Source organism: Spea bombifrons, chromosome 7 (assembly GCF_027358695.1).
Source record: "Spea bombifrons isolate aSpeBom1 chromosome 7, aSpeBom1.2.pri, whole genome shotgun sequence".
Classification (NCBI taxonomy): Eukaryota; Metazoa; Chordata; class Amphibia; order Anura; family Pelobatidae; genus Spea; species Spea bombifrons.
The window spans coordinates 12,718,809-12,731,737 of record NC_071093.1 but is presented as its reverse complement, the minus strand read 5'-3'; the positions used below and the strand labels follow the sequence as shown (position 1 = coordinate 12,731,737).

The 12,929-nt window shown below is 35.5% G+C and overlaps 1 protein-coding gene across 1 annotated transcript; it reads right to left on the bottom strand.

Annotated features, from left to right (window-relative positions):
• Positions 1-4,392: 4,392 nt before the first annotated feature.
• On the bottom strand, positions 4,393-12,345 carry HOXD3 (homeobox D3). Its single transcript, XM_053471358.1, is given in 4 exon segments — positions 4,393-6,875; positions 8,295-8,747; positions 8,750-8,801; positions 12,137-12,345. Coding segments are annotated over 3 exon segments (1,230 nt in total). The 5' UTR covers positions 8,778-8,801; positions 12,137-12,345; the 3' UTR covers positions 4,393-6,126.
• Positions 12,346-12,929: the final 584 nt, after the last annotated feature.

Below are 12,929 nucleotides of genomic sequence, written 5' to 3'. Positions count from 1 at the left end.
AGCGGATAAATGCCAAACTGGATAGTGAAGATATAATACCATAAACCGGGCAGGCAATTAAACCCAACTTCTTTGCCATTGGGGTGCTTGCTCGATAGACAAGTTTGTGCCTCTGATGATCTCCCTCCAATCGGGGGCAGGACATCACCAGAAACTACACTATCTTGATGGAAGTTTACACAGGGTTATCTTAGGGCAAAATGGCAGAGCTTCCTGTGACACCCTTACTCTAACCCTCCAATTGGGGTTGAGGATGACACCGGAAGCTCCACCGTTTTGGAGAGAGCAAAGAGAGGAACAAGAAGATGCGAGATACGGAAGTGGTCGGCAGAGAAGGTGCGGAGGTATTCAGAGAGTGTGAGAGAGTGTGAGTGAAACATCCACATTTCGTGGGGAGTCTGTTAAGTTTGCAATTACTAGGAATCTGAATGCACAAGTCTACTGTGTAGTCTATTCTGTAAGCAGCTATGTCCAAAAACAATACTGGATTGTTCTATAAGCATAATACACCTATGCCAATGTGGGCTTGTCCCAAAAAAGTTCCCTGAGTGAATGTGTTTTTAATAAATCTTCATTGATCTAGCTATTTATTATTTAGCGTTGGCTGATCTCTCCTTTCAAAGTAGTTGGCCCTCCATAGTCCTTTGAGAAATATGTGAATTGAAACTGCAACTCTTCTGCAAACTCCCACTTTCCTGAAGAAACCTGTAAATGACAAAACCTATGTGACTGAAACTGTACTGGGGCCACAAAAGTAACAACCACGTAAAAATAAATGTGTTGATGAAAAAACACTTCACTTTGCTCAGGTGCAGTGGAGAACTCACAACTGGCACAGGAGTGCAAGAAGAACTTGGGCTCCTCCAATTTAAACATGTCTGGCCACTTTATGGAGCATTTGTGTATGTGTTTTACCTGCAAGTGCACTAGTAGTCTTGAGGAAATCTGTATTCACACATCTTTAGGCAGCTTTGCACTGTGACTGTATCCTTTCTGTGCTATGTGGACTCCCTGTTGGAGAGTACTAGACAGTTCTGGAGCTTCCTATTTGCCACCATGTGGCTGAACTTGCTCCCTGTGCTGAGAGGCCTCCAACCTCCCTCCTGTTCATGGGTGACACAAACACATACACACACACATGCTACAACAGATCTATACCCACACAGAGTTATATTTATACAATTCAGATTAAGACTCCTGGTCCCCTGATCTGTCTCAGAATGGTCTAAAATGTAACAGATCTATATTATTTGGGTACAATGATCTCTAGTCACATGTTGTAAATCACTGCTGCTTATCTCATCAGAGCAGTTACAGCCATTACATTGTTCACCCTATTGGTTCAACCACTGGGTGTTTGGCAAAGATTACCTAAATCATTGCTAATGCCTGGCCACTGCTGTGCAAATTATCTCTTATTATACATATAGCTCCCTCCTGCTAGTTGGGACTCAATGTCGATTTCCTTGCTACTTATATTTTATATGTCACAAATGCACCCCTTGTCGCAATAATCCATTCACTTGATTGCTTTGGTGAACACAGCGAGACTCCACATCACATCTATTGTCTATTAACTCTATCAGTGCTAGTGGATTTTTCACTGGCTATTCAGCCCTCTGGCACTGACAGGGTTAATGGCCCTTCACAATCAAATATCGAGTTAATCATTTATTACAATCCAGCTATTTATCCATCGGTTTTTTTTTTAACCTAAACTGGTTCCTTTCTTTCGTTTTAACCCATATTTTACTATTTTAAATTGTTTATGTTATTATGCAAAATGCAGGTTACACGTGACAAAACGTGTTGTTTTAGTATTTTATATGGTTTCGCACATATTCATGAAGTTAAATCTTATTATGTTCTAGATTGTAAGACACTTTGAGCAGGAACTTCCTTTTGTTTTATGTAAATCCAGATTGTTCGGTAATGCACTACTTGTATCCTGTTTACCCATTGTACAGCGCTGCGGAACATGTTGGTGCTATATACAACAACAATAATAATAATAATAATAATAAGCCACAATAAATATCATATTTGTTTATATATTTATTTTATAATTTCAGATTTCTTCTTGCTCAAAACCAGATGTTTCATCAGACAATTCATGGCACTGGAGTTTTGTAAATAATAGTTAAGAACAAATAAAAATAAATTAAATGTACCTTAAATGTAAGCAATATTTGCAATGTACATTCACCTTCACAGATGTATCTGTATGTTAATATGTGTCTGCTTCTTATTTATATAGTAAAATCTCTTTAACCCTTCGAGGACCTGATCGCATAAAAAGTCATCAGTGTAGAAATAGCCAATAGCCTCTGTGCACAACCCAAGCTGTAGATTTTTTTGATGTTTACAAAAAATCGACAACAAGAAATTTCATTTTCAAATCACAGTTTTCCCTTATAAATCCAGTTTCCTGGAAATAGGAGTTGAGACTGTATTTGGAAAGTGTAATGAAAAAAGCATGCCTGGGGCTAAAAATAGCCTCTTGATCAAACTGATAATAGGGAATGGTGTAGCTCTGTATAGCACCAGGTCCTGGGCTTGCAGGAAGATAATGGAAACCCTTACTTAGGCACTTACTCAAAATGGTGACCAAGCTGGCTTGGCTGCTTCATCCCTATCAGCCCAGGGCTGTGATTCCAGAGACTAAAGGAGTATTCCAGTCCACTGCTACTGTATGTGAGGCACATCACTCCATAGGCAGAGCTAGAGATATAGGACAGTGTTCCTGGATGTCTTATCAAAGCAATGCATTGCATGTATGTTCTTTTCTTTCACATTAATATTTAGATAGTGGAATAGGGATCTATATATGTATTTGTATGAATAAAATACTGATATTTTTTGTTTTCTTCATTTTTTTCTTTTCTTGAATCTCTTTGGTTACCCAGGCATTGCAGTCAAGTTGTGGACACTCAGCTCTTGGAGTCTCCTCTGTTGTATTTACTCTAACATTATTCATCATTTAAAACCACTATTTTGTAAGAAGTGTAGTGTATGGATGTTACATTTTAGTTATTATAATTATTTTATGTATAGGTTTTAATGCTTGTGTCTTCCATTTTAGTGGGACTGAGCATCCATCAGAACATAAAATGGCTAACACAAATATCCATCTGTGACTTTTAGCATCCAACCCTCTCACTAAAACACATCAATATTCGTTTCTTAACCTATTTTGCATTGATTTTCTGAAGCAAGCTTTCGGTTGTAAGCATACATCTTGTAAAATGGTGTTTGGTCATTAAAACTTAGTGCTATACGTCCAGGGGTATCTGTAAGTAAATAGGTTTTAGTTGAATACTTACCAGCTGTGAGCAATGCAAGGATTCATTGTAACAGCCAATTAACAAGTCATACAGTTACTATTAAATATATTGTACCTGCTGGGTAACAACTATGAAAATGATAGGCTAGTAAAAATGAATACTCTATTTCTAAGCACTGTGTGCTTTACATTACTTTATCTCCTATGTAGTAGGAGGGCTTCTAGTGTATATTTAATCTTGTTTATATACAAAAGGGGAGATCATGAAAAAAATGTATTCTGTCCCAGGTTAGTTAACCGTTTTTATGCACAATAACGGGAATCTTGATTGAGTGAAATAAACAAATAAATAAATATACTCATTTTAAATGCAGTGCAATATGAGCCATTATATGCAGCACTCGTATGTATAGTGTGATCTGCCCATATTACATATAATTGATGTGTTTTTCTCATGGTGTGTGTGACTTTGTGCTTTTTGCATTTATGTTTTTTGCACTGCAGTAACATCTGTTTAACTAACCACAAATGTAACAATATCCACAATAAACCATTTTTATATAAAAGTACAGCATTTTGTTATGTTTCCTATTTCTACACTTACAGCGTCTCTTGGTATTTGTGTCCCTCTTTCTTGCTCTAGTTCTCAAGGTAACACATACTTGAAAATATACATTTATATATTATACATCAGTATCCGTGGATATGGCCTATTCTCTGAATTTTGTTTAGGGATTATACTAAGGAGTCCACTTTACCCTGAAATACATAACATAGTGATTTCACAAGTAGGGATAGAAAAATAAAAAACGACATTTGAACCTTCTAATTTCCAATACCATACTTATTTAATATTCATGTCTCCTCGCTATATATCTATATATATATATATATATATATATATATATATATATATATATATATATATAGATATATAGCGAGGAGACATGAATATTAAATAAATGAATATTAAATAAGTATATATATATTGCATTTTTGTGTTGCTGAGAGAGTCCATAAAGAATTAATTAAATTTTATTGTCAAACTTAACCATTCGAGTTGTCTAAAAGGTGTGTACTAATACTAAAAAAAAAAATCAGAGTCATAATTGTACATCGTTATTTTTATTTGGACAATTTAAGGTTTTTCAAATATACAATTTATGTTGGGTCTGTATGTTCTTCCTGAAGTCTTAATGAAACAATAAACAGGTTTTTCAGTGCTTACTTAGGAGCGGTCACAGACAGGCTTTTGCTAAGAACATTAGGGGTCAAATATTCACTCAACAAGAACTGGATTTCTTTTCATGGTAAGTGTAGGAGTTATGTATCTTTGCCAAACAAACAGGAATGCGTAGGAAGCCTATTGCTTTGAGTAGTAAATAATGAATTCTTAACTGTGGGCTGTTCATGTATCCCTCCCTCCCCTGTTTGCACCCCATTGTAAATAAATACCACCCATATTTGCAGTAATCTTTAATTATTTTTTTAAAAAAAACAACTTTTTTCTTTATTTCCTTTTTTATTATTATAATTTATGTGTTAACCCTACATAATACTGTGGGGTTTTTTTACCCTGTAAACGAAATTCCATTGTTTCAAAAAGCCCTTTTAACAATATTCCATGTTAACATTTTAAAACATTGGGCTATTCTGTTCATTTTTTTACATTTTTGATTGTCTTTTTTTAATCTTTTTGTTTGTTTGTTTTTTTCAAAAATCGGTAGCATTAGAGTTCCAAATATACATTTAATATACAAACTTTCATTTAATCACAATGAAAGCCACATAAACAATGAAGAAGCCATTAAAAAAGAGGTGTTATAGCAAACAAGTATGTAATTCAAAAGATTCCTCACAGCATTAAAATTGTTGGAGATATTGGTCTAACCTAGTAAATGGTATATTCATATGATGGACACCTGTGTGCAATAGAGGCCCATATGAAGCATATGGAATAATTCTGGGGCCCTGTGATCTGCTATTAGCTTTATGTTTATTCAGATACACATGTTTATATACCGTTTATTCTAAATACTAATGAAATGATACCAGACAATAAAAAAAGTAATTTATAACTTTTCAAAATGTCAAATGCCCATTGTGAGATTACTACATTTTTTTGAATCATTGAATTACAATGTGCTGCCTTAATTAACCCTTACATACACTACATACACCAGCCACAGATACAACTGCTTAGAACTAATCTCTCATTTTTCCGACCAAAAATAATAATAATATAAAATATAAAAAGTAAAGAGGTGGAAATGTAGCCACAATGGACCTAAATCATTCTTCCAAGTTATGCTGAGTAACGTTTACAAATATCCACATAAATACATTGAGACAATGATAAATAATAATACAAAAATGTTTTTTTTTCTCATTTTTCTTGTTTTTTTTTTTCTCACAATTCTGCTCTTGAAATAAATACATATCACTTATTTCAATGCACTTCCAACATTGCTATATTCATAAATAAAGAGTTCTATGCAAGCCACATCTGCTTTGCTGCCCATTTGGTACAAAAACACCCTTGCATGACCCTGGCTAATACTAAATTCTCTATTAGACTTACCTTCAAGTACATCATTAATAGTTTTTTTGTGCCTTGGTTCCTACTTTATTGCACTGTCATGCTTAAAATACGTAAAATATTGTCTGTATCATTGTCTTGTGGGGGTTTCAAAGAGGAATGGAGCTGGCCATTGACAAAACATTCCTTTCAATTGTTGGCACGCTTAGAATTAGGTACAGTAACAATTTCTTTCTGACAAAAAAAGTGAGGTAATTTAATGAGTACGTCTCCCGTCTGCGTTTGTCTCCTCTCCGCCCGTTCGTTACAGATGCGTTAGTTTGGGCGCTTCTTGCATTCTTCCCTGAGTCGTGTGATGGGAGCTTAAATCTGTGTATGTGGGATGAGGGTCGCAGGGTCCGTGGTGATGGTTGGCTGGGATTTGGGCGGCACAGCTGTAGTCCACACTAGCAGATGAGGGGTGGGAGAGATGTCCAACGTTAAACATCGGACCAGAAGCTGGCATAGAATCAACAAAGTTCCCTCCAACATAAACAGGGCTGCCCTGCAGATTGGGATTGGCAAAGCCACTGTTACTTTGCATTGTGTGATGGTCATATTCTGCACCCGGGTATCTTTTTTGCTGGGGTAAGCAGCTGCTGAGGGGTGCAGTGTAAGCAGCCAAGCCATACATGTTTTGCTGTGATTTGGCAAACGATGTTGGAGAAGGAGCATCATAGTTTAGGCTATTAACTGTCGGCAGTTGACTAGAATAACCCACGTGGTTGGATCCACTTAGGGGCGGACTGCGGTCTGGGGACTGGCCGGCAGGAGAATGCATGATCCCTTTAGCTTTCTGGTCCTTCTTGTACTTCATTCGGCGGTTCTGGAACCAGATCTTGATCTGCCGCTCGGTGAGGTTCAGGAGATTGGCCATCTCCACCCTGCGTGGGCGGCAGAGGTAGCGGTTAAAGTGAAACTCTTTCTCCAGCTCCACCAGCTGGGCGCTGGTATACGCGGTGCGGACCCTCTTGGATGAGGGACCCGTGGGGCTCTTCTCCTCGCAGTTTTCTCCTAGTTAAATACATGAAATCACAGAATTACTTACCCCGGATAAGCAGAAATATTGACACTTAAATCGGTCAGACTTAGCCTCAGACCCCCAATGTTCGCATGCTTGCCCATAAAGACTGTGATGTCCTTTCACTGAGTTTTACATTAAACTACAAAAATAAATAAATCAGCAGAAAAAAGTTGATGTCAACACTTTAGTTGTCTGTGTTACAGATTCACGTGAAAGTGGACGGGTTAATATTTAACCCTTCAGTCGCGAGGAGCCCATCTCTTACAACAAAACTAATCTACCAGTTAAATTATGTTCTTTCCATGAGCACATAAACTACGAACAACTGAGAGTGGGGAATAACTGCATATGGTCAAAGTAAACCATGGGTATTTCGTATTTACAACTGTGCTGGGGTGGATTTATGTTATGTAAGCACATACATTTTAATTTGCTAGAAGTACAATAGCTTTTGTTATAACACAACCTAGGCATACTTTTAAGCATGTGTATTTGTGTATAATAATCTATCTATCTCTACATAATATATATGTGAGTGTATATACCGGTATATATGTAAATATCTATATATATATATATATATATATATATATATATATATATATATATATATATATATATATATATATATACATATATATATATGTGTGTGTGTATACATATATATCTATATCAATATATATATCTATATAGATATATATATATATATATATATCTATATAGATATATATAGGATATATGTGTATATGTCTGAATTATAAACGATTACCTTATGTATCGTCTCGTTATAATATTATTATGCCAAATAAAAAATATAGGTTTAGTTTGAATTGTATATTACTGACTGTCTTAGCAGTTGCCCCGCAGCAATACATAGAGCACCGGATCACACATTACAATGTAATGAAAAATAATATGGTCTATGGCCATTGTGCTGTTCACTCTCAACTCTGCATTCTTCTTTCTCACATGAAAACAATTATGATCTTAGTATAGGCAAGACATCAAATTATTATTGTTTTTCACATGTTTCCAATAAATGGAGGGGCCTTCAAAGGACATCCCACTCTGGATTCATTATACCAATAATGGATAAAAACATTAGGTTTAACTAACTGCAGCCTGTGCAACGTATCAGTGAGTAGTGTCAGTAGAAATAATGCACAATTTATTATTTGAACCTCTGTGATGTGGATAAAAGACACTGGCATCCATGCTGACCCAAAACTCAGAGTGTACTGGTAGAGGTTGGAAGATTTCTTTATTTTTTAGGGAGATTATTTTTAGGGATGATTTTATAGGCCATATCCAAGTCAGACCAGTTTAGATAAATTATTTTGGAACTATCTGTCTCTTGTTGCTATATCCCTGATGCTGAGTGCAAAAAACTAAACATAAGTTCAATTTACCTGGAGGGGTGCTGGCATTTTTTTGTTTGGAATTTTGTCTTGACTCCTTCATCCATGGGAATATCTGTTTACTGATAGTAGCCTGGGAAGAATTAGATGAATTGGAGGATTTACTCTTTTTCTGAGTTGAGGTGCCATGACTTGGCGAGGAGGGGGGAAGAGATGGTGCTTGGTGAGGTTGATCATTAATACTGGGTGTCTGATTTGCATTCTGATTTGATGTTGTCCTCATGCAGCTGCCACTAAGATCACCAGTCTTATGGTTAGGAGCTCTTATTGCAGATGGTTGAATTGAACAGGCTGAACTGGGATAATCATTCTCCAAAGCAGATTGGGAATAGGGCTGGTGGCTTGTATTGTAGCTGTATGTTTCTGGCTTGGCATAAGTGTACCCTCCAAACAATCCAGAGTTTTCATAATAAGCTGTTTTCTGCATCTTGGTTTCTTGGATCAATAGGGATTTTCACCCTTATCAATGAGCATTGACTCCTGTTCCAATCACCCGACCTAGAAGATAACAGACACAATGAAATAAATAGGTACCAGCGAGGTATACAAAAAGTATAAGCTGCCAATTGCCTAGAGAGAAAGTATGGTACTGTGTTAACCAGTTCTTACTATTAAACTATTGGTCATAATAACTTTGCTCAAAAGTAATAGGAAAAACTCAAGTAAAAAAGCTTCATTTTAAAGCTTGATATGTGGGCTCTAAATGGGAATATAGAAGTAACAACTCTCCACTGGTTCATCTCCTAAATGTATCCAATGAATCATGAAGTTAAAGTGAGGGGATGGATACATAGTAGACAAAAAATTAAGAATTTACAAAAATATGAGAAATCCATAAGTCAGGAATGTCCACCTCACTTTTATATTCATCCAGTTGTGTCTAAAGAGCTAGCTTGACAAGCAACCATTCACAGATGGACATTAGCAAACTTCTTACACTATCCAAATCCCCCAGTAGAGTATTCTGGATATAATGTATATATATATCTAAAATACACAAATGTTCAAATTCAGTAGTCTCAAGGGTCAAATAGTTTGTCTTCTGCTACTAATATATAGCTTTCATTCTTTCAACAAATGTTAATAGTTTTCCCTCAAGTGTGATCAAACACAGATTACTCTTCACCTTCAAAGTTGAAGATATGTTTTACAATATTTTTAAGAACCTAGCCTTGTAGTCCCTAGAAATTTGGATAAAGATTACCCCCCCCAATCCCCTATCACTCCAGCTTGTGCAAGCTGTTTATAACTTGATTGATTGGATAAGGTTCAGAACTTGAAAAACTAGGGGTGGGGGGGGGAAGGGGGGTCTATGTCTATTGTACTAAGCGGTCTTACACCCCAGTTAAAATATAACTACCACCATTCAACAACTTTCTGTTTGATCCATTTTGGAAAAACGGCTTTGTCAGCTTTTGTGAAATGCAATTATTTGAAGCTGCTATATGAGATTTTAGTTAAACCTGCATGTGCTGTATATTCTCAGTGAAAGCCATAGCCTGTATGCAGTGTCAGAAACAGTTTGAATTGTAGCCGCATTACTGATCCAGACGATTTATTGTGGTGTACAATTATTTAAGCACCATATTTCATTTAATCCAATCACATTGTTACTATACAAAAAGGCCTTCGCATAAAATTAACAGTATTTTGCATCTAGTGTGCATTGGAAATGGCCTGGTATGTAATCATTCACTGATTTGGTGCATTTTTTAAATCTAAATATTCGTAGATTACATTTTAAATAGTATATATATATATATATATATATATATATATATATATATATATATATATAAACCAAAGGGAGCGGCTGCACACTCAAAAATACTGTTAGTATACACAGGCTTTTATTTGCTCCAAAAATAGCCAGATATATGTAACCAAAGAAAAATGGGCACTCACGGGTCTTTGTAGTAAAGTGCGTTTAACACCAATTTATTTGAATCAGCACAGCCGTACATTGGTTACATATATATATTAAAAAAATGCCCTTTTTAATTAATAAATGTCTGTTCGCAATAACAATTAGACAGTAACAACACTACAGTGTTATCCATAGTATTAACACTAGATATAAAGGAAATTATTTAGTATACTAATCTCCATGCTGCAGAAAGATATTATGATATAAATTCAACCTAAATTCTATAGGATATTGCATGAACTGATAACAATAGCAATACTGCAGTTCTTGATGAAAAGCCTGGTAAATCCAGTGTACTAACACTTCTGGGTCTCAGTACCAGAGCATAAATGTGTAGATTTAAGATGCCTTATAAATAGAATAATTTTTAGTATAAAACCGCCCATAGCTTTAATTCTTTTCTAAAAAAAAATCAGCAGCTTGTGAACTTTTCTTGAACCTAAATAAGCAACAGCAGAGCAATAAATCACTTGGACAATGGTCAGCCTATTGTGTTTGTGGTTCCATCTTATAAATGCTTTGCACCACAAAATATTTTAAAGATGGCATGACTGAAACAATAAAATGTAGTACATTGATAAAAAAAAAATACTCCATATATTACATATAATGATTAAGTGTGATTTACTGGTTGAATTTTTACAAGGAGAATCTTAGGTGAGAGCTGGACATTCTCAAATTTTTTCATCATATGGGTTGCAGGGTTATAGAGATGAAATATTAAAAATGCCTTTTTAACCCCTGGTACAAAAGATAAAAGTTCGAATCTCCCTTATATATATCACATCTTCACCAGTATAAAATTTACATTACAAAGAAAAATGACATGTACTACAGTCTATAAATATGACCCACTTTTAATATTTGGACTGCTCTGCTATACTTAGATTCGTTCAATTAATTTAGATGCGGATCAATACAAAACTTAATATTTAGCAGAGTCCACGAAATGCATATCAATGTACCTGTCATAGTGGTTTGGAGGTAAATTTATGACTTCAAGTGTACAAGATGCAAAGCTTTAGTAAGGAGAGGAGAAAAAAAAACTCCCCAGACTTAGAAGTTTCAGAAATGTAAAGCAGGGCAAGCGTAGGAGGAAGACCACAAAAAGAATCCCCTACTCCGCAAATTTTTCTCTTTTTAACAGCCTGTTGAGCTGAATTATAAAAGAGGGTCCCCGGTTAGTTTTCACATAACATACCCACTACTTTTGGAGGAGAAGGGGAAAGATCCCTTACGTTCCTTTGGATTATTTAAAAAAATATGAATTCTACTTACTAAGGGATATAAATATAACCGATCGCCAAAGTGGATTATAAATCTGGAAAACCGCAGGAGGAAGAATCACATAACGCCCATCTCTTGCAACAAAGTTAATACTGGAATTAAAAACTTGGATATAATCGGCAACACTTGGGTTTCTTGGATGGATAATTTATGAGTTCATGTCTTCAAGGAAGGACAATATGCATCACACTGGGATCAAATTTATCTAACCTGAGGAGTGTGATGTCAGAGTTTTGGTTCTTTATTTTTATTAATATAATATTCCTGCTGTTGCAGATACAAGGTGTCTTAAAGTGTAATTTTGTGCAGAATATATTCTGCTACACTAATACTATTGGTAACATGTATTAAACCAAAATAGTTTAGGAACAGGGGATTCGTTTGGTAGATTATCATGATGCTGTGTCTTAAGTAACTTTGTCCTTGTGTGGCTTGACTTGTGTACCCGCTTGTCTCAAAAAATGGGGTAAATAGCTATAATTAATATTATATATTGTGTGCAGCTGTATAATTGCACTGGAGATATATTTTGTGGTTAGCGAGTCTGAAAAATAGCTGGATGATTCAAATTATTCCCAGCTTTGCCTTATGTATTGCGTTATATATTTCCGAAACTTACCGTTTATTACCGTATACGCCTTTCTCTTCACGTTTTGTGCTTGGTCTTCTTTAGATGGTAACTTATTTTACTCTCTCTTATCCCAGGACAATGACTGCGGGGAAATAAGACATTTTAATCATGTATTTTGTATTTTCATACATAAAGTTTCATAAAGGTTGACTTTTTATGCATAATGTTAGGTTTTGTAAAATCATGTAAGGAAGGCGTAAATCGCAACATTCTCCTTTCCAGTAAATGGAATGGTCATTTTTTTTAAAAAAAATAACCTAAATGTTGAAGTACAGTATATTGGTGATTTTAATAAAATAATACTGAGTTTCGTTTATGCACACCAGGTACAGAATTAATCCACCAGCAAAACAGCTTAATACACTACAAAGGTTATATTTGTATGATTCCAGTAACCATTGACGCTATTCTACTGCATCCTTTAGAAATTTGTTGACTAAGTTGTTTTTAAAATACACTAACACTGCTAAAAAGCCACAAAGACAAGCTAGGCCATTATTAGAGACAATATCCAACTACCATAAGCCTTTCCACTGACCTTTGGCTTGCATAGCAATAACTCACCTCTTAATGAACAACCAACGAAAAACCCTCAAGTAGATCATAAAACAAAACCCGCTAACAACTTTCCAAGAAGATCCACTTTATCACAGCCCATACCCATGATGGTGCGGCATTTCCCAGGATCTAAGTTTTTCATCCTCATTGACAAATTAGAGTGTAGTAAGAACAGGTCGGTAAATACACCTCTGATATGCCGTGTTCTCTGGATGGGACAGGT